Source organism: Mesocricetus auratus, unplaced genomic scaffold (genome assembly GCF_017639785.1).
Source record: "Mesocricetus auratus isolate SY011 unplaced genomic scaffold, BCM_Maur_2.0 Super-Scaffold_100003, whole genome shotgun sequence".
NCBI lineage: Eukaryota > Metazoa > Chordata > Mammalia > Rodentia > Cricetidae > Mesocricetus > Mesocricetus auratus.
Window position 1 is genome coordinate 58,254,855 of NW_024429188.1, and position 26,639 is coordinate 58,281,493.

Sequence of the window (26,639 nt, forward strand, 5' to 3'; positions counted from 1 at the left end):
AGTTCTAACATCAATAATTGAACATATTCAATGGAAGATTCCCCTTCCTTTCCATTTCCTGTTGCTCCAATGATCTTGAATAATGTTGTTAATGATGCACACATCCATTCACATATTTTGTACATTTGGGTCTTACTCATGCTCTGTTTTTTTTAAATCATTAATTTAGAAATAAGCTTGAGGCCTGGCAATAACAGGGGACTTGCCTTACATAGTATATTGCAATTATTTGATTTTTTTCACATTAAACAAGCAGGGAAACATTGAGTCTGAACACTCAGTAGAAAAAGTTTGACAGTGATAATTTACTTGATTGTGCATGGTTACAAACACACATATACACATGTATGTGTTTACATATATATGCTAAAACTGAACCATTCCTGTTGTTAATCTTTAAATAGTTTTCCAAACTAGAAGGATAAAATAAGATCAAATATAGGCCACTAAAGCACAAAAGACTAAATTACCGGGTAAACAATAAATACTCCCTTATTTCTGTATTCTCCTCAAACAAAACTTTGGGTAGTCCCACTCTACTTATAAATATACAAAATCTGTCTGCTCATGCTGGTGAGAGGGCTCAACAGGTAAAGTCACTTGCTGCCAAGCATGATGAACATGAATGCGAATGATCCCTGGAACTGCACAATGGAAGGGAGGAAAGAATACTTGCAAATTGTTCTCTGCCATCTACCTCCACATTGCGGAGCTTGCGTGGTGCTCACTCAAGGGTGCACACACACATACACCTGCCCACATGAACGAACGAATACACTAAATAAATTAAAATTTGTTTGTTCCCACTGTGCTGCTCCATTTCTCAGAATATAAAAAGCAATTCTGAACTAGAAAGAAGTTCTAAAATTTATTGTGTCACCAACTACACAGATGGCAATAATAAATTCCTAAAGTTAGGGGCAGAAAAAGAACTTTTGTTTGGAAAATAAAGTTTTAAAAATGTATACATTGCACACATATTCTCTCCTCTGTGCCAGAAAAAAAAAACATTAACCAACTGAAACACAGTAAAGAAAATCGTAAGGCTTTCTAGACTAGTAAAATACATAGGTTTCAATGATTTTCCTTCCAATATGGTGCCAATTATATGCCCTAACATATTAATGTTTACTATATAGCAAAATAAATAAGCTTTATTTTCTTTGCTAAAAAATCTACCTATTTAAAATGGTAAAAGCCTCAAAAGGCTTTTATTCATGGAAGTTAACTCTAGCGGTTAAAATGTTATACTGCTTACACAGAATTCATTTAGGATGCAAGGATATGACTTACAAATGTCTTTGAATCCTTCACATAAATATGCATGCACACCATTTATAACAGTAGCCTTGATGAGAACACGCTGTAACTGGCTGTGAGAAATGCTTAAGAGGCTTATATTAGAACAGAATACAGAATGGTGGTTAGAAATCACAGAACAGGTGACACCTTATTCTGATAAGCTGGTGATAAAAAGCATACATAGGCTATGATGTATAGACAGTGGTAGTGTTAGTACTTTAGGATATAAACAGATCAATATTTACATGAAATTATAGTGCATTATGCAGTAAATCCATTAAAAACTTAAAAAGTGTCCCTAAGCCAAGTAAATGCATTTTTACTGTAATTTAGTACCATGTATATAAAATACTCAAAGAACTCAGAGTTGCGTTAATTACCAAAGAACTAGCTAAAAGTTTAATATAATGTTTCAAATATAACAGGGAGGGGTTTGTTGTTTCTAGTATACATACAGTTCATTGTACCAGTCCTTGACAGAAAACGTCAAATTGGAGAATATCAAGTACAATTTTTATAACATCAAAGTTGAACCACAGGCAAAATACTGATTCAAGCTCAGTAAAAGAATAAAAAGAAAGTATTGATAGCATTTTAGCCTTCAATAAATTAAATGATTCCTAATAATCAGAGATCTGTGCCTAGTCCAACTGTTATCAGACAGGCTTCCTCCAACAGCTGATGGGAGCAGATGTAGACACCCACAGCCAAACATTTGGTAGAGCTTGGGAAACTTCACAGAAGAGGGGGAGAAAGGATTGTAACAGCCAGAGGGTCAAGGACACCAGGAGAACACAGCCCACAGAATTAACTACGCAGAGCTAACAGGCTCACAGAGACTAAAGAGGCAATCAGGTAGTCTGCATGGGTTTGCGTTAGTCCTCTGCACATATGCTATGGTTGTTTAACCTCAGGGTTTTGTGGGATGCATAACAGTGGAAGTGGGGTTGTCTCTGACTCTTTTGCCTGTACTTGAGATCTTTTTCTTCCTCCTTGGTTGCCTTATCCAGCCTTAACATAAGGTGACGTGCCTAGTCTTACTGCATCTTGTCTGCTATGTTTAGATGGTATCCCTGGGAGGTTCATACTTTTCTGAAGAACAACAGAAGAGGAGTGGATCTGGGGGAGAGGGGAGGCAGAGGAAGACTGGGAGGAGTGCAGTGGAAGGAGGGGAGGCTTCAGTTGGGGTGTATTATATGAGAGAAAAATAAATAAAAAGAAAAAACCAAGAACAACAAACAAACAAAAGATTAACCATCAACATAGGGTTAAATGTAGCCTGGACATATGGGGAAGGGCCTAGGCCTTGCCCGAGATGATATAATAGACTTTGTAGATCCCCCATGAAGGGCCTCACCCTCCCTGGAAAGTAGATTGGGGTTTGGGTGGGGGTTGGTAGGGGCGGGGGGAGGAGGGGAGGGAGAAGGAACTGGGATTGACATGTGAAGCAAGCTTGTTTCTAATTTAAATAAAAAATAAAATTAAAATTAAAAACAGGGTTAAATGGTACATAAATGTCTCATATGGCAGAAGCAGAGGGTTCTCTGTGATTGAGGCCAGCCTGGTCTACAGAGCTAGCTCTGGGACAGATAAATATAGATAGATATCTCATTCTGAAATATTTTAGTGTTTTGGAATATTTGTTATATATAAAATGTGACAAGGTATCTTAGTGATGAGGAGCAAATTTAAACACTAATTTATTTATGTTTAATATTACCTCATATGAAAGTAACTCTACATAATATGTTTGCAGCATGGGTGTTTAGACTGTTAAGTACCAGATAATATGTGGAATTCTTGACTTGTGGCATCATGTCAGCACTCACAAATTTCAAAGCTGAGCATATTAGGATTTCAATTTTTCATAAAAAGATTACTGCTTTTATTTTTTATATATTTTTATTTTTAAATTTAAATAGAAACAAGGTTGCTTCACATGTCAATTCCAGGTCCCTCTCTGTTTCCCTCCCCTCCTCCCGTGCCCTCCCACTAACCCCCCCCCATTATCTCCTCATTTCTCCAGGGAGGGTGAGGCCCTCCATGGGGGTGTCCATAGTCTGTCATTTCATCCAGGGCAGGGCCTGGACCCTCCCCCAAGAGTTCAGGGTGAGAGTGCATCTCACATTGTTGGATGGGAGTCCAAAGTCCATTTGTATTCCAGGGATAAATACTGATCTACTACCCAAGGCTCAATAGATTACCTAGGCCTCCTCACTGACACCCACATTCAGGGGGTCTTGATCAGTCCCATACTGGATTCCCAGTCTGGGATTCAAGAGCTAACCCTTGTCAGGTCAGCTGTTTCTGGGGGTAAAACCAGCCCAGTCTTAATCCCTTTGGTCATCAGTCCTCCCTCTCTGTTACTGACTTTCTTGAGATCAGCTCAGTGTTTAGCTGTGGGAGTGTGCCTCTTCTTCCATCAGCCACTGAATGAAGGTTCTGTTTCCCAGACTCTCTGGCCATGGGATTGTAGGCTGGCACTCCCCAGATCTATGTCTAAGACTATTGCTTTTAATATGATTATTTTAGATAGGGTCTCACTATATAACCCAGGCTGGCTGTCTCTGTCTCTGTCTCTGTCTCTGTCTCTGTCTCTGTCTCTGTCTCTATCTCTATCTCTATATCTGCTGGCTATACCACCATAAAACTCATGGTGATCCAGGATTGGAATTGTGTAATGTGATGCTAGGTTGCTGCCTTCCCTCTGTATAAAGGATTAATAAATAAGTCAGTGTGCTGCAGATCACTTCATAAGGAACTTCTCATTCTATCCCTGTTCTTTACCTAGTTTGGTAGGAGCGAGTGTGGCAATAGAAAAAAATACACTATAGTTTCTGAAAATAACCCTACAAGAAATAGCAATTAAACATTGAGAGAGAGTGACTAACAAAACTATACAGTTCCCTACTTAATTTCTTTTTTAAGCATTTTGTTTATTTTTGAGATTATAATTTAATATTTCTCCTTCCTTTTCTTCCCTCTAAACACTCAAATCCACCCCTCACCGATCTCCATCAAATTCATGACCTGATTTTCACTAACTGTATTGCATGTATGTACATGTACATACATATGCCTAAATATAATCTGGGTAGTACACACCAGTAGGATATGATGCAGAGGCAGATGCAGGAGGATCACAGGTCCCTACTTAATTTCAATTAATAGTACAACTATGATTCTAAGGATCCCAGACTCCTCCATTATCTCTACCTTGTACCCTAATTAGGAGGAAGAAAGAGAGCTATAATATACAGAATTATTATTTTCAAAAATTAGTCACTTCCATTCTTATAATCAAAAATTTAGGAAATAATAAATGTGAGAATACATGCTTTCACTGATACTTTGTAATGCATAGTAAAACAGAACCATCTGTTCACACCAAAAGAAACCGAATTTTACATGAAAGAATTCTTGTTGCACTCTTGAGACTGAAGGAAAGCAACTGCGCACGGTAAATCCCTCATCCTCTGAAACACCCGCATGAACACAATAAAAAACTAGGGCTGAAATTACAGCTTTTAGCAATAAACACTCCAACAAAAAACTGTGTTCAAAAGCTGGAAAGGAACTACTAACATGTCAAGTTTGTAGTGCCTTGTTGACAAAAGCAATTAACTCCAGAAATACAAAGTATCTAAAACTCTGAGTGACCAAATCAAAGGAAAGCTCTGCAAGAGGAAATAAAACACTAATATGAATCTGCAGGATTAATACATGACACTAACTGACCATATGAAAGTATGTATTAAACAGAATGAGAATGTACAATTCTATACTCTGAGAGAGCTTGCACACATGTGGAGGATATGTATATATTCAGGCATACACAAGCACTTATAAACACAAAAAAATCAAATAATTTATAAGACAGTGTAGTAAAAATGTAGGACATGAAAAACACTCTTTAAAAAAATTCAAAGAGATACAACTTACAAAGAAACCACAAATTAGGCTGACATCAAATTTTTTAAGAACAAAAATGAGATATAAATAACAGCATTAACATTAAAAATAGTGAAAAGACTGCCAACATAGATTTGTCTATGTAATTGAATTCCACTCAGCCAAGAGGCAAAAGAAAGTCAACAACTATAGTTATTTTCCTGATACAAACAGTCTCAGAGGGAATGCTGTGTAGGAGAGGAATGGGTAGACTGCAGCTAACAGGACTCATCCCAGCTCCGCGAAAGTACTAAACACTAAGAGAGCCCCAAACACAGACTCCAAAAACACCGAAAGAAAAAGAATACAAAGATGTGGCAAGTAAATACCTACTCAAAACTTGGAATACTTATTCAACTACCAGGCAAAGCAGATTTTTTGAAGTAAAAAAATGTAGCAAAAAAATCAGCAGATAATTAAAATATTAAATTGATTAGGAAATATTGATCATTTTTAGGGTTTTAATAAACATCACAATAAACATAAAGTAATCTAAAAAATTACAGGGAAAATTGGCAAATCCAGTATCATGATAGGGCTTTCCAAAACACATCTCTAATATTGATAGACTAACAGGAATAAAAATAGTTTGAAAATTATAATTTAAGTTTGATTTAATGAAGTCTGAAAACAATTTTCAGAGAATTCTGTACCTTTCAACTCTCTAAATGTTTTTGAGCAGCTACAGAGACATTATAAAACCTGATGATTATACTAAGCCACAAAGCTTAAAGCATCAGTAGTACCCAAAATATTTCTATCTCAATAACACAATTAATGGTACCATTCACAGTGGAGAGCAAAATAAGCGACACAAAGATAAACATGGTCCACACTGTGTTACTCCAACCATTTTATAGCTATCTCATCTTCTAGTCAGCAAACTCAAGTGTTACATGTATCCACTTAAAATTTTGAGTATCAAACATCACAAAAGAAGTTTGTCTCTTTTTGATCTTTTCTTACACATTTTTGTCACAGGCAGTACACACAAAATATGTGTTAATCAATAATGTTAACAGTATGGTTTCAAGTCAACTGCAGACTACCAGTATTTATTCTTTGGGGGTGAGCAGATGATTTCAAGGAGGGGGTCAGTTCCACTAACTATTCCATCAAGTAAGTTTCAAGTTTCAGCCTAATGACTGGGAAAGGCAAGGAAGAATACAGAAGAGTTAAATTAAGTCTCCCACAAGCAAAACTACAGAGACAGTAAAGAACAGAAATAAACAAAGCTTTAACAGAGACAACTCAAACACCGAACTTAATTCTTAGAAATCTAATACAGCTATACAGCTATCCAAAGTTACAATGGTAGTGAACACAGACATTCACACTTAAACAGAGGCAATCTATTGACAAAGTTCATGGTCTTCACTACTATGCTATAGTACCAGTCAAAACACTAAACAGAAATGAAAAGCTTCCTGAATCCAACTATATTAATCTTAACAATCTTCTTGTAGCACAAAAATACACAAAATTTTAACTATGATCTATAATCAGAATACACTTAAAAACTTATAACATCATTAAGAAAAGGGCAACAACCCAAAAGACAAATGGGCAATGAGGAATAAGTATTCCTCCGAATTCAAATCATGAGTAGCCAATAAACAAGAGGCTCAACCTCACAGAAAATCAGGAAACTCAAAATTGAGATACAATGAGTAAAGACTAACAAAATTGTTTAAATGTCGGGAAATATGTAAAGCAAACAGAAATTTCTTAGGGTGTTTAACTAATAAAAATTAGTTACAAAAGAAATAACAATATTTTGATGGTGAAATGTAAAACACACATGTTATGGCTAAAAAAGTAATCCATTCTTGGCTGGAGATGACTCACTGTTGAAGAGAACTGGCTGTTCGTGCAGAGGACCCATGTTTGATTCTCAGCTACCATATGGCAGCACACAATCACTCATCTGTAATTTCAGGTCCAATAGATCCTACACTCTATCATGGTCTCCATGGACACCAGGCACACATGTGATGCACATATACACATGCAGGAAAAGCACTCATAGACACTAAATTATAAAAAAATTCATTAGTAGGTATGCATCCTGAAGGAAGTCCTTATATGTGCCTGTGCATGCATGGGTGTCCTGCTCTATCATATTTCACCTTATTCCCTTGCAACAGAATGCAGTGGTTGGAATGAGAATATCACTCAATAGTTGCCAGAGTTGTTTGGGGAGGTTTAGCAGGTGTGCCCTTGCTGGGGAAGTACATTACTACAAGTGGGCTTCAAGTGTTTAATTTCATCACACATCAAGTCTACTGTGCTTGTATATGAAGGTGTGACACGAGCTTCCTGCTCCTGTCACCATGTGTTGCTATGGCTCCCCACAATGATGGGACTCCTAGTCCTCTGAAAATGTAAACCCAAATAAATCCTTCTTTCCATAAGTTACCATGCTGTTTTATCACAGCAACAGAAAAATTAAGACAGGGTTTCTCACTAAACCTGGAGCTAGGTTTGTGTCAGCAAGCCCCAAAGATCGTCTAGTCTCAGACTTCTTCCCCAGAGCCCTAGAGTTACAGGCACACACATGACTAAAGCAAGCACTCTATATCTACTGACCCATCTTTCTAGCTATTAAAGAAAGTCTTGAGCACATATATCACAAGAAATACCAGCTAGCTAGACGTACCTTAACTTGACACACAAACTATACAGTTTATCTGAAAGGAAGGAGCCTGAATTGAGAAAATGCTACCATAAGATCCACCTGTAACCCTTTTTGTAATTAGTGATCAATGAGGCAGGGCACAGCCTATTGTGATCATACCATTGCTGGGCTTGTGGTCCTGCGTTCTGTAAGTGCACGCTGAGTAAGCTATGAGAAACAACCAAGTAAGCAGCACCCTTCCACGGCCTCTGCATCAGCTCCTGCCTCAGGTTACTGCCCTGTTTCGGTTCCTGTCCTGACTGATGAACAGTGTAGGTTAGGGAAGGGTTTTGTTTTTGCCCTTTCAAGAGAATGAAGCCATCCAGCTAAGGAATCTAAAGAACACTGAACAGATGAGACATCTGAAGAAAAAGGACAAATCGTTCAGACAAAAAAGGCCCAAGAAAAAGTGTGAATTGGCCTATTACAATATTACATCTTCAGGAGGATACAATTTCATAAATTTTCCCAAATGTTTATTTCTGCTTTTTTCTACAGACATAATAATGCAAATGATCTTTTAGTAGTCCAAGTTCAGTTAAAAATTAAAGCTGTCTTTGGAGTTGGAGTGTGGCTCTTTCCTTCTCTAAACGGGGTGGGGTAGGTGGAGTTTGGTCATTCAGTGGGTAATGGACATTTATCATTGTTTAGGGGGGTTGGTTATAAGTTATTATTAGTAGTGGTCAGGAAAAAAGTTGAACAAAGGAGAATAGATTCAGAGTTCGTTTTTGGAAAAAAAAGGGAGATACAGATTATGATTGCATAGGGTACATTATTGAATCTACTCTGAAAAAAAAAAGGATTATTGAATCTTTTAACCAAAACAGCAACTACTATTCTTAAATATTTTACATTGGCTTGGATTTTTTGTATATCCATACAAAATTGAGATTTTTTGTTATAACATATTGTACATTCATTTCTCATCCTGTTCAAGGTATAGTACCTATGCACCACATTTAACAACGTAATGCAAATTTCTAGCCTTTGGAAGTTATTATTACCAACGACATAGGATAATAAGGAAATGCAGGATAGCAATTAGTCACTTATTACAATTGAACTTGTAGTCATATATAGTATGTTTTCAAGGTCAAACAGATAAATTTTAGACAGGTTGTCTTCAAACACTTCAGAGGTCTACAGAATATGGCATTTAAGATGTTTTAATAACATAGGTTCTTTTTTATGGCAATGACACATGTCTGCTCCTGGTAACAGCTATCTACTCAGACATGATGGGCATCAAAGAAACTCCATATGGAGTTTACTTTCTTTGTGGCACAAGTTAGCCCTGGGCAAGAAAGAGTCCTTGCCTTGGCTGCTGACAGTATGCTGTCCAAATTGGACAAGCAGGACACAAAAGGACGGACTGCTGAACTTTGACAAGGTGAGACAGTCCTTCAGAATATGCTGCTACACAGAAAAATCTCTCAGATATGCTTAGGCCTGTAGCCTGAAGATGGATGTCCCAAACTTGCAAAAGAACTTTTGGGTTACTCTCCAGCTGTTTCTGTCATTTCTCACATGTTTTAGAAGTCATTTGCTTACATTTCCTGCTTACTGGGTAATATTATTTCCTTATTGGGTCTCTGATGGAGTTGAAGACTTTATAGCTATAGATTTTCCTTGTTGCCAGATTCAGAAACGAATTTCACTGAAGAGGTGTAAAATATATAAGGTTGAAAAACATAAAAAGATAGTTTTGGTAATTCAAGTTAGAATAGAAAGTGAATTAGGTACAACCTTTTGGACTCAACCAAGATAGGATAGATAGGGAGTATTTTCTCTGAATTTGTCAACTGTTAATGGACTACACAATTGTTGATGTGCTTATTGCCTGTACATATTGTATATACTTATTGTACTTATCATATATAGTTTTTCTTATATTAGTTAATACTGTCTTTTTTCTATTTTTAGGCATAAAAGGGGAAATGTAGTAACATGTTGTTTATACTCTAACAAATAAAGCTTGCCTGAAGATCAGAGGGTGGAGCTAGTCACTAGTTAACCATAGAGGTCTGGAGGTCTGTACAAACACACAGGAAATGATATGCCTGGGCAAAGAGAGAGAAACATAAGGCAAGAGGAGACAGAACTCTTTTCAGCTGAGGAGTTAGCAAAGTAAGGCTGTGGCTTCTCTTTCCTCTCTCTGATCTTCCAGTATTTGCCTCTATATCTGGCTGTAGGTTTTTATTAATAAGACCAATTAGAAGTATAAGTCAATAAAACCTTTCCTCCCCAAGTTGCTTTAGTCCTGGTGTTTCATCATAGCAACAGAAACCCTAACTAAGACACATACAGAAGGATGTTAATAGAAAATATGAACAGAAAACATGGAAGAAGTAGCTTATGGTACATTCACAATTGACTTATCTAACAGTGAAAATTATATACATAGAATATGTGACTAAGTATAAATAAAATATAAATATAAAAAATAAAAATGCATATATATATATATATGATAACATTGAAACATAATGTTGGGTGACAATAGGAATTTATAATATTTTATCAAGTTCCAAAACAGGCTAAACTGAATCTATCATTTAGATGAAACCAAGAAACATTAAATTGCCTATAAAAAGAGAAGATACTATATTTGCATATACTAACTCTTTATTGATTTTATTTTAAGGTAGGAGCTTTTGTAACTCAGCCAAACCTCAATGTGTTATGTAGCCAAGAGTGGCCTTAAAGTCCTAACCCAACTTACTTCACATCCCACATGCTAGGAATACAGGGATGCACCACCAAGCTCACCTTTAAATTGTAACTTACCTGCAAAAACACTGTGGGAGTTCTCCTTGGCCATATAAAGGAAACAGAAACGGAGTGTTGCCATACCGCCCAAGACAGTGAAGAAAGTTTTTGGTAGCTTTGAGACCATCTACAGTACTGCTTGTTGTCTCCGATGTCATTGCAATTGAATGTAGAACAAAATATTGTAGGTTGGGGGTTAATTTCTGAGTTTTTAAATAATCAGAAAATGTAGTTTCCTCATATGCTATGAAAAGAAATAGGAAAATTTATCGATTAAAATAAAACTTAATTTTTCTATTTAAAAAAAAATCCCACATTAAATAGCCAAGTCTGTTAAAGGTTTAAAACAGGATACAAATGGTCCTTATTACTACAGTGTGGACATATACTATTGGTTTTAAGAACAAAATATGGAAACAACCTTATTATCCTAAATAAATAAATGGCATAGTTTTTAAAATTTAAACGATGAATCTTTGTTTAGTATTTTATTGATGGGAAAATCTGGGAAGATATTAAACACCTCAATGAATTATGGTGGGCGGCAATACCTCAATTCATTAGCATTTAGACTATATAATAATATCAACACATATCTGAAAATATTAAGATAAAATATAATGAACTGATAAAATGCATTAATAAAAATGTCACTTTTGTTATATTTTACATTTTACTTTTGTTAAATGTATATTTTGCATTCAAACCTAGAATAAAAAACTACTGTAATATAATGAAACTAGTTTCTTCGTGGCTGCTGGAACCCAACATACAGACAGTCACACTTCGATAATAAGGAATACCTACAAAACTAATCCTTTCATTATGTAAGAGAAACAAGCAAATGCATTACTACTAGGAAAAAACAATCCTGTGTTAAAAGCCATTACTTTAGGGAAATAAGCTAAGTTAATAAAAGTGATAGAAATTAACTGACTGGAAGTCTCTAAGTTTAGGCACTGGAAAGGACAACTTTACTGAGGCTTGAGGCTTTAATAGTGAGAATTGGGTTTTCAGAATTCTATCAAAACAAATCATGATGTAATTCTCATTGAATTTTATACATAAATTATCAAAATAAAATTTAATTTTGGACAATTTTTCCAACCCAATGTACTGGAAAAGCAGCTGACATTAAAACAATGAAATCAATTTTCAACAAGCTAAAATAACTGTCCTTAAGATTACAATAATAAGTTTAAAACTAAGATTAGAAACCACAGATTCACTAAATCTAGAGGTTTCCACTATGTATTACATAGCATTTATGTCAATCAAAATGAATAGGACAATACTTCAAGTAAAAGCAGTCCTGACAAGTAATATCTATACAAATTTATTATTATTATTATGACTATTACTATTATTATTATTATTAACAAAGTAAAGATGAAATACAAAAAGGAATGCCATATATCAACAATCATTTAATAGGCTATATCTTATGAGCCAGGTCTTATGTTCAATTCCTACTGCCATATACACATAGATTAAATAATCAGTTAACCATAGTATTTTAATTAAAAAGAATAAAAATGAGACCTGCCATGACAGTCTGGCAATGTTGAAAACATCTGCATTATAGCCACTAGATGCGCATGGATACCAAGCACTTTGAAATATTGCTAGCATGACTGAGGGAATGAACTTTTCAGGATTTGAATGGATTTAAATAGTACCATGTTGCTATGGCTAACTTACTGGATACAGTAGAGACAGAATGCATTTGAGAATAATTAGTTGTTTACCAAATTGAGGAAGCAGATTAAAATTAAAATCACACATAATTAAAAAACAATATTGGAAAGCGATACCTTTGTACTCATCAGGATGTTCTTCATATTGCATACAAAATGTTAGAAATTTCATAAGCATTCGTTTTTCTACCATAGTAAGTTGTTTGCTATTGAAGACATCTGCTCTCGAACAGGGAACCTGAAAAGTATTTGAAAGTGAAGATGATTTTTAGAATGCTTCCTAATGACACAAGTATTCCAGACTATACTTTTCATTCCTTTCCTCATTACAAGGTTATCATTTCCATTCCATTCTGGCTCCTTCATGTCACCTTTCATCAGTTCTAATAGCATCTCTGTTAACTACAGAGCTAATTAATTTGAGAGCTCTGTTACTTAATTTTGCCACATTGTTCTTCATACCATTAAAAGGCCAATGACATGTCACCCCTAATAGAGAACAAATGACAATTCAAAAACAGTACTGCTGGCTGAAACTAGCATTTCTTCAACATCAAAATCAACCTAGGGAATAAATGTTCAAAAATACAACAGAAAATTTAATGGAGCAAATTTTGTATTTACATTTATAAATGACCAAGCAAATTGGAACTTACGGCCTTACTAGAAAAAAATGCTAATTTTCCTTTCTTATCCTTCTAAATGAGTGACAATAACTTGGCTCACATGGCTGAGCGGCACAGTACCTGCTCCACAATTCCTTCTCGAAAGACAAGAATCCTTGTAACATTTTTAAACTCTGCATATCGACTAACGTTCGATTTGATTAGAAGATCAATTAGCAATCCACGAGAATAGAGAAGCTGTAGGCAGAAAGTGTTTGAGAGAATATGATCAAAAGCAAAATATTGGAAAATGGCAATTACAACAAACACACACACACACACACACACACACACTTCTGTTACAACTTAAGTTATACATACATTTTAAAATCTAAAACTAACTCATTAGATGTTCACAATTTTTTACTGAAATTCAAACCAAAAAAAAAAACTCTATAATATAAAAGGTTTTTTTATAACTTGTTCTGGCAGTAAAACCTGAGCTCCTAAATGGTTCTTCTACTCTTGTTTGGATGATGTATGAGCATTCATGAATTTCATTACAGAAATGTTAATGGGTTTAGTTATAAAATCTCTTCCAGATCTGCTAAGAATGTTACACTGCACACAGTACATCAACATATCCACTGTATTTCCTTCTGAAATATCCCTGTCATCTGAGTGATATGATACCTCAGGATCTAAAGATACAAAATTTTGAACTGGAAATACAGCCAGTTGGTTATAAGAAGAGATGAGTATAGTAGACCACCCCATGCCACCAATGTGGACAAACCAACCAAAAGAAACCAGAATAAAACAAAATAACCTCAAATAGATTTGTGATAAATTTCTATAACAGAGTCGAATTCTAAGCCACTCAAAATCTAAGTTTATATGACACATGACCTTTTTCAAGAAGTAAACAATTTTACTATTGATATTTCTATGAAGGACTGACTTAATCTTTCAGCATACATCATAGTTAATAGCAGAGAGGAATATAAAACGTTAAACAGCATTATCTAGTATGTTTGAAATTCAACCATATGTATAAATATTATATTTGGCTATTTCCTATGATCATGATACTTATAACTTGTAACTCAATACATAAAAAATAAAAGCTGTATCAATAGTAACTGGAGAAAATTAAATAAAAGTTTGACTATACAAAGAAATATGGCAGCTCAAAATTTTGATCTCATTCAATAATTTGAGCAACCAAGAAGATGATCTGTTAATCAATATCAATTAAGTGCAATTTTATAAACTATCATATTACTTTAGCATTGTGCTAACCGAAGTTAGTGTCTCACTTTGAGAAATTAATCCAAATACTCTGACTAAATAAGTATGCCATGTTATTTGATTGCCTCATTCCTAACACTGTAAAACTGACACACATTATTTTTTAAATGACAAGTCTTAACTCTATAAAAGTGGTTTTCACTCGAGATCCCACCAAGGAGGGCCTCACCCTCCCTAAGGAATGATGTGGGGATTGGGTAGGGGGCTGGGAGGGCTGGTGGAGGGACAAGGGAGGAGGGGTGGGAGAGGGAGCTGGGATTGACATGTGAAGCATTCATGTTTCTAATTTAAATAAAAACATTAAAAAATAATTATTTCTGATGTGATACTCCATGAAGAGGCATAATTTTTTAAATATTAATATAGACCAAAATTCTATTCATAAGTCAAATAAAGCTTAAAACAAGTGAATTTCAGTTTTCACTGAAAAATAGAAGCAAATCTTAACTAAAATTATTTCAGATATAAGTTTCTGAATCATGGAAATAATACATGCACCATATTTAATCTTAAGGCTTTTTATCAATGCCCCGTAAGTGATCTACCACAGCAATTTCACATTGATGAGAGATGAAAAAGGGTGCAATTGCACTAAAATAATCAGAAGCATTTTAAACAATCTTTTTGTCTATTTGCCACATTGGCTCAATAACTGAAGTAAATAAGCTTACTTAGAATCCCTTTTAATTGAAAAAAGTCTTATGTTGATTTTTTTCTCTACTATTCTGAATAGTACAATATTTTATTTAGGGAAATATTCGTATTTCCACACACTAAATTCAAAGCAAACAGAGGAATGGACATACAGATTTCAGCAGTAAAATGTAAGGTGCAGGAATTGTCCCTTCGCTTTCTCTTACCACACACTTGATGGCAAGTCTGACTGGATATTTTACTATTATTCTGAACAAAACTAATCTTGTTTCCTATGAACCCAATGCAGCATTGAAGCCTCCCATGATCCAACAACGTCATCAGAAATTACAATGAGATAACATTAGAGTTAACTATGGAAACACCAGCTCCAATGTCCTGAATCCTGACCACAGATTTTCAAAACTGCATTTATTTGGAACACTTATATTGAGGTCAATTTTTTTTTTTGGTTTTATGGGACAGGGTTTCTCTGTGAGGTCAAGTTTATAAGGATTAAAAACACATATATAAAATTTATTGCCAAGAACATGAGATTTGAACACAAATTCAATAAAAATTTTCTTCTGATGGAATTCATAGTGCCCATGAATTTGAATACTAGGATAGACTATTTGCCCTAATGCAATAGCATTCTTTGGGTACAAAAATATTTAGTATAGTTTAAAAGTGCAGTAAATATATTCAGACTAACATTTTAGTGCACTTTCAACCTATACTTAAAACAACTATTTGTAACTGAATTATAAAATGTGTTTACGATCTTTGTATAAAGCAAACACTTTTCAATTCAGAAACTAAAATAAGAAAAGTGCACTTGAAGATCTAGATGCTATATTCAATATTGTTGCTCTATGCTAAGATGTATAAAATTGGTACTTACTTTTGATACTAAATCAATATTAAATCTTCTTCCTTCTTTAATAATCTGTGAGTAAGTAATTCTATTTTTCTTTGGTGGCTCTGTGTTGTCTTGTACGTTAGGCACATTTTCACTTGTCTCTTCTTCTGAAGGTTTATCATCACTAAGATTTTCTTTTTCTCCTGCTGTTTCAGCATCATTTACTTCTACTGAACTCTCTGGATCACTCCTCTGAGTTTGTTCTGCTGGTGTTTCACAGCTCTGGGTGCTAAATGACTCATCTGCAGTAGGCAAGCAAGCAGCCTCTGCAGCCTCTATGGAGTTCTCGGGTGTCACAAAAGCATGATTTTTCTGCAGTGCACCAGCTTCTTCAACATCTTTGTGCAAATCCTGACTAATAAGAAATTATGATAATAATAAGGATCATGCTTCTGATATTTCTACCCTGCTACAATTTACTTACTGCGTTAATCTTTTCATGGCAAGTGTGATTCCTCTATCCTTTTGTCCTAAGTTCAGGGTACCTAGTGTTAAAGTTTCAATATGAAATTTGAAATTTAAGATATTGAAGAGATCATGAACATGAACATTTTTGAGAATTTAAAGCAGACAAAGGAATCTTCTTTTAAAAGCAAACCAGCACAGTATAATTATCAAAATTAACAGGCAGAGCTACAAACCCAACCCCATTACTGATTAACACTCCAAATGTATTTCTCTTCTCTAGTCCTACACTATCTAGGGATCATAGGACCCACCATCAAGTTTGGTATAAAACTAAACTGACACATTGCATGCAAAGAACCCAACACTGTACCTGGAGCAGAGCAAATGCTCAATAATGGTACCTGACAGAGTATTAATATTGAGGCTCTTTGGACTTGGTAGCATGACAGATGTACCTTCAGTCAATGGGGGAGGAAATGTGTCATGTCACTTTTTCTATTATTTTGTGGTACCTACCAGGTCTTTTCACAGTGTTTCCTATTTACTATTGATATTTACTACTCCACTGAAAACGTAATTTTCAAGGTTATTACTAGAGTGAGCATTTTAATCTACTGTTATCTTGATACAACAGATTCATATTTGGCTTGCCTACAATGCAAATTTCTGTTCCAGAAAATCCACTCTTCTTGTTCAGCATCTGGTCCCAATTCCTTGTATTTAATGTCTGTTAACTTAGCATATGCTAACTGGATGTTTAAGAGCTAATGGTGACCCTTCCACTATCAAGCCTAAACCCTACCTCCCAAAAAATCTTACTCTTTATGCTCTAAAACATATACCTTCCCTCTTTACAAATACTCTCATCCCATTTAAACTGTTTTCACACATGACATCTCTATCACCCAATTAATCATCTTGAGTCCCTGAATTTTGCCCCTTATCATGTTTTTGTCATATGGGCTATTCTTCCCAACCCTCATAATATCAAAATGACTCTACTTCCAAATATAATCACATATTAACAATCTATGTAAGGCAGAAAATTTTAAATTTCAAAAACAATCATATTTATCATGAACTATAGTATATGGGTGCAGTTAACTTGCATGTATTCATCAAAACCTTTCTAATTGCCCTTTGGTTTTGTAGTGTAGATTGATCGTGCCTAAGCTACGTCCTCAAATAGTAAATGTTACCACATCTAAAACCTTTTGAGCATCATGTTACTAACCACGAGATTTTAAACTTTGGAACAATTTGGACAAGGTATACTCAGTAAAGTCTATGTATGTCAATATTCTAAAATTAAAAATAAAACAATCCTGAAGCACATCTGCTTCCAAGTATAGTGATCTGAATGAGAAATGTTTCCATAGTCTTAGGCATTCAAATACTTGGTCCATAGTTGGTGTTGCAGTCTGAGAAGTTTGGGAGGGGTGGCTTTACTGGAAGAAGTCTATCACTGAGCTGCGCATAGGCTTTGAGAGTTTAATCCCTCAGTCTACTCCGTTTGCTCCCTCTGCTACATGTCTGTGGATCAAGAGATTGGCTCTAAACACCCTGCTCCAACCACCATGCCACTGTTTGCTACCACTCTTCCTTGCCATGACAGACTCTTATCCTTCTGGAACCCTTTCTTCTGTAAATTGTCTTGGTTGTGGTATTTTATCACAACAGTGAAAACACCAAGCAAGAAGTTGGTTCCAGAGAGTGAGCTATTCCTGTGAACAAACATGACCATGTCACTTTTGAAGGAATGTGGTAGACTGTGGAACTGTGGACTGCTTTACTAAGCAGTTTAATGCTATTAAGTAGAACTTAATGAAGAACCTAGCTGGAGACTGGAAGGCAGCAATGCTGACAGCAATATGGACTGTGGAAGTTCACCTAAGGAGGTTTCAGAGAGAAATGAATGGGTTTCTAGCCCATTCATGCCATAATTTGATGAAGGATATGGCTGCTTTCTGTCTTTAACTTTAGAACATACCAGAGGCTAAATGTAAAAAAGGTTGGACTAATTTCTCTGGCAGAGATTTCAAGGCAACCTAATATTGATGGTCACATGGTGATTAGTTGTCATTCTTATACATATCTACAATTTAAAAAAGAGGAAATAGGGCAGAAATAAAAACAAAATCTGTAGCTTAGAAAAAAGGAACACAAGGGACCCATGTTGAACACAAAGCTTATGCTGATAGAAATAAGATGGGCGCAAGGTGACTAAGGAGAGGCCTCCTGCTTGATCCTGGAATGACTCGAATGTTGTCCTCAGAACAAGACCTCTGGCACCTAAGTCTCCAGCTTCTAAAGGATCCAATGGAGTTTTCTGCTCCTATGAAGCAACAACAAAAGCTGCTGAAAATGCCTTTCAGGGGGCCAAAGTTCCGTCCCAAGCTGGCAGCTTTAGAAATATCAGCCAGGTGGTACTGGCTTGAGAGTTATGAAGGATAGAATATAAGTATAAAGGGGCCATAGACTCCTTCTCCGTCGTTTTAGAAAGCTACAGGGATATAGAACAGTGGGTAAGGGAATCCCTACATGAAGAAAATAAGAGGGCAAGACAGGGCAAGCGGCCATTGTGTGGAGCTGTGAAAGGGAAATCTGGACCGCACTAGAGACCCCAAGACGGTGGAAATGCCAGAGCTATGCTGTGGTCCAGTATTTCCTCACTATGCCCCTTCTTCCCTTTAGGAATGGTAGTGTGCATTCAGTGCGGCTCTATGTTAGAAATGTGTAAGTTGTTTTTGATTTTACAGGTGGTTACTTAGGAAATCGCCGTGAAACTCAGAAAAGACACTTTGGGCTTTTAAACAGTGTTACAACTATAAAAGAATAGGGGACTTAGTAATGAAAGGTGGTAATTTAAATTATTAATTACCCCTGTCATAGTCTCAGGAATTTTACAACTTGCTCCACAGTTGGTAGTGCAGTGTGGTAAGTTTAGGAGGTATGGACTTGCTGGAGGAATATGTCATTGAGGGTGCAGTTAGGGATCTTAAGGTCTCATCCTGCCTAGTTCATTGTCTCTGCTTTACATCTGTGGTTCTCAGTGCTTTACATCTGTGGTTCTCAGTACCCTGCTCTAACCAACATGTTTCCTTACTGGCATGCTTACCCACCATGAGAGACTCTTATCCCGCTGAAACTGTTAGCCCAAATAAACTTTGTTCTGTAAGTTGCCTTGGTCATGGTGTTTTACTACAGAAACAGAAAAGTAACTGACATGTCACTATCTAGGATAAATGACTCTCAAACTGGATATGCTTTATCTCTTGAATTTTCCCTAAGAGAAGGCTCTAGTACCTAGTGTGTGCTCCTTAAAATATCTTCATAGACGACTCACTTCTAAGAGTAGTTAGGTAACACAAACTGGACTTGACGTGAAAAATACAGGCGGAAACTCAATTTAGGTTAGTAGGGAGGTAAGGGTTGAGAGGGTGGATATGGGAGGTGGTAAAGAAAGCAAACATGATCAAAATACACTGTATGAAATTATCAAAAAATAAAAATATTTAAATACCTATTACAGTTAGCGTATGTTTAATAAATTATGGATGAAATGACATACGTAGGCAAAAGTCGACTTTCTTCCCATTTCTTTTTGAGGTTATAACATTATTACATCTTTTCCCTTCCCTTTACTCCTTACAAACCCTTCCGTATACCCACCTTGCTCTTTTAAATTCATGTCACAAACTACATCATTAAATTTTCACCAACGTATCTACCTAAACATTAATGAGCAAGAAAAACAATGGACATGAAAATCATATTTTAATATAAAAATGCTCATCTATAGAAAGTAGAAAAAGATCAGCCAAGAGATTTATAAATTGGAAACTCTGTGTACAGTGGAAGTGAAAAATTAGAATGATAGTCACAGATTAAGAAATTAAATACCAGCATGCCAGAGAGCCAGGTAGCATCTATACAAACCATACCCACACTTTCTGTTTCCCCTAGACTCAATTCTTCTGGGTCCTTCCTAATGCTGCAACAGAGTCCCAGCTGTATTCTCCCTTCCACCCTGCCCAAATTGCCTGTACACCCCACAGACCATCCCCCCCTGAACTCCCTATTAGCAGTTATCACTGTATCCTAGCCCCCAACTCAGACAGACTCTACTTGCCCAACCAGAGGCCAAGGCTGCTAGGAAACCAGATAGGGTGCCCACAAACCTTGTTCACTCTGCTCCACCAGAGCTAATCTCTCAGACTTGTCCTCTGAGCTACAACAGAACACTAGTTTCAGACTCCCTTCCCTCATGCCCACATCTCCTGTGGATCCCATAGTCCATCCCCTCCTAAACTCCTTTGCCCCCACTTGACACTATATCCAACTCAAGTGGAGACCTACTGCTCAGGCTCAGGTCATCCCTGCCAGAAAAACAGGCAGGCCACCCGCAGAACTTCTCCATTCTTTATATTCCCCTAGGACCACCACACACACTCTCTCTCTCTCTCTCTCTCTCTCTCTCTCTCTCTCTCTCTCTCTCTCTCTCTCTCTCTCTCTCTCTCTCTCTCTCTCTGTGTGTGTGTGTGTGTGTGTGTGTGTGTGTGTGTGTGTGTGTCTCTCTCTCTCTCTGTCTCTCTCTGACTCTGTCTCTCTCCTCACAAGCCCTGCAACAGATCAAAAGCTGTGGTATCCCTTTCCTCCTGCCCATTTCTCCTGTGGATCCCACAAACAACCCCAATTGATCTTGCTTCCCCACTCTATCCCAGCCTCCAAAACCAGCAGGCATTCCCTATGGACACACCATCCAAGCAGGACAGTAAAAAAGCAAAACACAGCCATCACACTCTGACTATCTAGACAGGGAACAGAAACCAAGGAACAAAACACTCACCCACCAAGACAAACCCAGAAATTAGTAAGTAGATCTAGAATCACCTTATGCCAGTTAGCATAAGAACACAATCAATAACAGCCAGAAGAATACGTCTCCCTCCACTAAGAGCCCAGATATCATACCACAGCAGGTCCAGAATATTTCACCATAGCTGAAGCACAAGAAAAAGACCTTAAAACCAAGTATATGAAGTTGACAGAGGTCCTCAAAGAGGAAATGAGTAAGTCCATTAAAGAAAGACAATAAAAAACAAGCAGTTGAAGGAAATGGATAAAACTTGTCAGAACCTGAAAATTAAAATAGAAGAAAATACACACTGAAGGAATTGTGGAAATAAAAAATTTAGGAATTCTAACAGTAACTACAGAGACAAGATTCACCAACAGAATACAAGAGATGGGAGACAGAATCTCAGGCATTGAAGACAGGATAGAAGAAATGGATACATCTGTCAAAGATAAATTGTAAATCTAAAAAATTCCTGACACACAGCATCCAAGAAATTTGGAAATCCATGAAAAGACCAAACCTAAGACTGACAGAAATAGAGGAAGAAAAACAATCCCAGATCAAAGGCTCAGAAAATATTTTCAACAAAATAATAGAAGAAAAATTTCCTAAGGAGGTGCCTATAGAGGTACAAGAAGCTTACAGCGTACTAAATTGATTGGACCAGAAAGGGAAGTTCCCTCAACACATAATAATCAAAACACTAAATACACAGAACCAAGAAAGATTATTAAAAGCACCCAAGAAAAAGGAACAATTAACATATAAAATAAGACTCAAAAAAAAAAGGACTGGAAAAGCCAGAGGAGCCTGGACAAATATGCTGCATGCATACTCTAAGAGACCACAATGCCTAGTCAGACTACTATACCAAGCAAAACTTACAATTATCATAAATTGGAGAACATAAGTTTTCTATGATAAAAACCAATTTAAACAATGTCTATATAGAAATCCAGCCCTACAGAAAGTGCTAAGGGGAAAACTCAAACAAAAGGAGGTTATCTAAACTCATAAAAACAGAAGTAATCTCACATCAGTAAAACCACGCAAACTCACTTATATGCACGCACGCACACATGCACGCAAACTACCACCACCAGTACAACTATCATGAGCAAATAAGAAGAATCAATAATCTTTGGTCATTGTTATCTCTCAATATCAACCATCTCAATTCCCCAATGACAAAAAGGTGAAAACAGGATCTATCTTCCTGCTTTATCCAAGAAACACATCTCAAGATTAAAGATAGACATTACTTCAGGGTAAAGAGTTGGTAAAAGATATCCCAAGCAAACGGACCTAAGAAGCTATCTGGAATTTTAATATCTAACAAAATAGATTTTGAACCAAATCTAATCAAAACAGACGGGATGGACAATGCATACTCGTTAAAGGAAAAATCCACCAAGATGACATTTCAAATCTTAACATCTATACCCCAAACACAAAGGGCATGTAACTTTGTAAAAGAAATACTGCTGTATCTTAAATCACATATTGACTCTCACACATTCATGATTGGAGACTTCAACACACCACTCTCAATAATGAACAGGTCATCCAGAGAAAAACTAAACAGAGAATTATTGGCACTTAAAGACATTATAAGCCAAATACACCTCACAGATATTTACAGAACATTTCTCGAGGACACAAAAGAATATACCATCTTCTCAGTACCTCAGGGTCCTTTCTGCAAAATTGACCACATACTTTGTGATAAAGTAAGCCTCAGGAGACACCAAAAAATGAAAATGACTCCCTGCATCCTATCAGATCACCACAGATCAAAGCTGGACTTCAACAACAACAGAAACAACAGAAAGTTCACAAAATCATGGAAATGAACAACATTCTACTGAGTAGAGAATGGGTCAAGACAAAAATAAAGACAGAAATTAAAGATCTTCTGAAATTCAATGAAAATGAATACACAGCATACCCAAACTTATGGAACACAAAGAAATCAGTGCTAACAGGAATGTCCATAGCACTAAGTACCTAATTGAAAAAATTGGGAAGATCTCATACAAGCAACTTAACATACGAGGAAGCTATAGAAAAAAAGAAGTAATCATATATACAAGAGGAGTAGACAACAAGAATCAAACTGAGAGCTGAAATCAATAAAATGGAAACAAGAGAATAAAAAGAATGAATGAATCAAAGAGTTGGTTCTTTGAGAAAAATCAACAAGGTAGACAGACACTTGTCTAAACTAACTAAAAGGCAGAGAGAGTTAACCAAATGAGAAACAAAAAGGGTGGCTAAATAACAGACGCCAGGGAAATCCAGAGAATAAACACAAAAAGTCAAATATAAGGGTGAGATCAAATCTTAAGTTTGTTAAACTGCCTGTAGTTCAAAAGAAAAAACTCAAAACTTGTACCTACATTGTCTCATATGATGGAAACTCTGGCTATACCATTACCATTAACATTAAAAACAAAAAGTCAGACCTAGAAAGTTGGCTCAGCAGTTAAGAATGTTTGCTGCTTGCCTTATTTTAATTTCTGTTTCTATGATCGAACACTGATCAACACCAAGTTGGAAAATTATTTGGTGTAGAGGTTTCAGTCCATCAAGGCAAGAAGCCCATACAAGAACTCAACACAGAAAACTGGAGGTAGGAACTGAAACAGAGGTCCTGAAGGAACTGAATTGTGTTATTACAAGTTATTACTGGATTATTTCCTCTGGCTACCTTAGCTAACTTTCTTAACTAGCTCTGGACCAACTGCATGAGGACTGCACTGCCCACGGTGAGCTGGGTCCTTCTACATCAAATTACAATTAAGAAACTGCCCCACAGACATCACTATAAGCCAAGCTGCAGTCAATTTCTCGATTTTGCAACCTTTCCTCAGGTGACTCTGGTTTTTGCCAACCTGATGAAAACAAACCAGCACACTGCACTCGCAGAAGAAACAGGGTTCCAATACCATGCTAATGAGCTTAAAACTGCCTTTAATTTTAGCTCTGGAGGATCCAATACCCTCTTCTAAAAGAATCCACACACATGGCATATACCCACACATATATTTGCATGAATAAAGATTAAAAGTTGAATCCTTTAAAAATTAAGTTATGATATAAAATGTGATTTGTATCTTTTCCACAGTAATATTCGCATGTCTGTATTTGTCTTCAATCTGAAAATTGATAAAACTTAAGATGACAACTTTCAACAAAAGTTCCATGCCTAAAGATTAGACTAAGAAATGACAGAGTAATTAATTACACTACAGACAAGATAGAATATGGCAACTTCTTTTATTATAGACTGTGATGAGAACAGCATGAAAATTGAGCATAACAACTGATTTGCTCAGTAGCTATCTCGTATATTAAGTAAAAAGAGGTTTTATGTAGTAAATTAAATCCATTATCCAATGCTGGACAACCTGAAAGCTAAAAGTCAAAACATTTCATTAAAGTTGCAATCAAAGGTTAAGTAACTCTAAGGCAGTAAGGAATGTGTAAGGAAAGAAATTCCTGTTTTAGAATATGTCCTACTTTGAAAAAATACTAAATTTCAATATTCTCAACATCACAAGTTGGCGAATTGCCTAGCTCTATAAGAAATTGAAGCATAAAAACATACTAATATTCCCACTTTATTAAAAACCAAAGAATTTTTGGAGTTCTGCCTAAGTGTTAGGCTCATAACTAAAAATGTGATGAAAACACTAGAAACTCTTAAATCCCCAGATAATTACTGTGTAACCAAATTCTTTTAACCAAAAGGGTGATATTTCCATGAATTTAAACCCTTACATTCTGATTCACATGTAAGCAGCATTTTCATAAAAGATATTCCTCTGCCAAAGAAATTTTAGAATAACAGTTTAATTTTAGTAACTCAAATGTATTTGAAAACCATGAAAATGCATCTGCCAGATATGTTAATTTTAAGCCCTCAAAAGAAGCTCTTATAAAGACATTCACTATCAAATAGATTTCACAAATGAAGGCAAATATCACTTATATTTCCAATCTGACTCTCAAAGTCCATTACATATGGGTTGTACTTTTTAAAATAATTTATCACAACTAAAATTGTTGACTGATTTGTATAAATGCACCTTTTAAAAAAACTAATTGTCAAGATCTAACTGTAATTTAAAGAACTTGGATATCACCCACCAATTAGTGGTAATAACCAAGGAGCACGTCCAAATGAATTTGCCATATTAATACTTCGTAATCCTTTATGTGGGTTAAAAATATACCCTGCCAACCAGTTGGTTCCTTTATTTAGCACAGGTGTTCACTGTTGTACAATCGTTGTATAATCATGCAAAGATGTATTGCATTTATATATGTTGTGGAATATTTGTTTACCTATGTAAATATGTGTTACATATTTTTGTTGTGGAATATTTGTATAATTATAAATATATGTGTTGCATTTTTTATTATGTTAAGATGTACTGCTGTTTAACTCGCCTGCCTAAGGTACCTGATTGGTCTAATAAAAAGTTGAATGGCCAATACTGAGGAAGTATTGACAGAACTTTTGGGAAGGGAAAGTAAGTAGGAGGAAGAGTCTAGGCTCTAGAGAAAGAAAAGGAGGCAGGGAGACACCAGGGGCCAGCCAGCCAGAGAAGGAGGAATCGGGGAAATAGGACATACAGAATAAAATGAAAGAAAAGGCAAAAATGTAGATGAATAGGAACAGGTTAAATTAAGTTAAAAGAGCTAGTGGAACAAGCCTTATCTAAGGCCAAGCATTTGTAATTAATAATAAGTCTCTGTGTCTTTATTTGGGAAGCTTGTTAGCAGTCTAAAGAAAATGCCAACTACAGTTCACTATTTTTTAACTTTTGTACATTTTCTTCCCCAATATAGCATGTTGTAGAAAATGTAATCTTTTAATTGATATGTGCACTTTGTTCTAAGGCCATTCATTTTTGACTTGCATATTATATTATACTGCTTTCCAGGTGTTTATTCCTAAAAATAAATAAATATTCCATGACTACTCAAAAGAAATACAGAAATCAGACTATCTAAACTATTCCATAAAATTGTATTAGTCTTGACTTTCTGCAATATAATACATTGTTGAAATTTCTATAGTTGTCACCAAATTAAATGCTTTTACACATTATAGAATAAAGCTGAAACAACAACCTTTCATCACATTTCCCTAAAACAAAACTTCATGAGGTTAGCAGCAGGTAAAACTGGCTCCTTACTCAACCATAACAGCATTTTTTCCTTACCATGAGATACACTTTGTTCATGACAATTTATTGGGCAGAAGGTACCCAGTCCTAGGAATAATTCATGAACAATCAGAATTTTATTTTGTAACTTTATTTCCTATATGGTGGGATGGATTTAAAAATATGTATGCACTTAAGTTGTATCCAAACAGTTAAAGTAGAATCTTTTAAAGGTCTTTGTAAAGACTTTCTATAATCTATGATTATAAGTTATATAATAAATGTATTTTATATGAATAAAATACAAATGAATATATAAATCTAAA

The 26,639-nt window shown here is 35.7% G+C and overlaps 1 protein-coding gene across 1 annotated transcript in view; it reads right to left on the reverse strand.

Moving 5' to 3' along the window:
* Nucleotides 1-26,639, reverse strand: part of Chm (CHM Rab escort protein) — a 140,336-nt gene that overhangs the window by 65,743 nt on the left and 47,954 nt on the right. The window contains exons 5-8 of the mRNA XM_005082985.4: nucleotides 15,850-16,222; nucleotides 13,143-13,259; nucleotides 12,514-12,634; nucleotides 10,718-10,943 (exon numbers count right to left, since the gene is read on the reverse strand). Coding sequence (XP_005083042.1) covers nucleotides 10,718-10,943; nucleotides 12,514-12,634; nucleotides 13,143-13,259; nucleotides 15,850-16,222 — 837 coding nt within the window. The remainder of the gene's footprint in view (nucleotides 1-10,717; nucleotides 10,944-12,513; nucleotides 12,635-13,142; nucleotides 13,260-15,849; nucleotides 16,223-26,639) is intronic.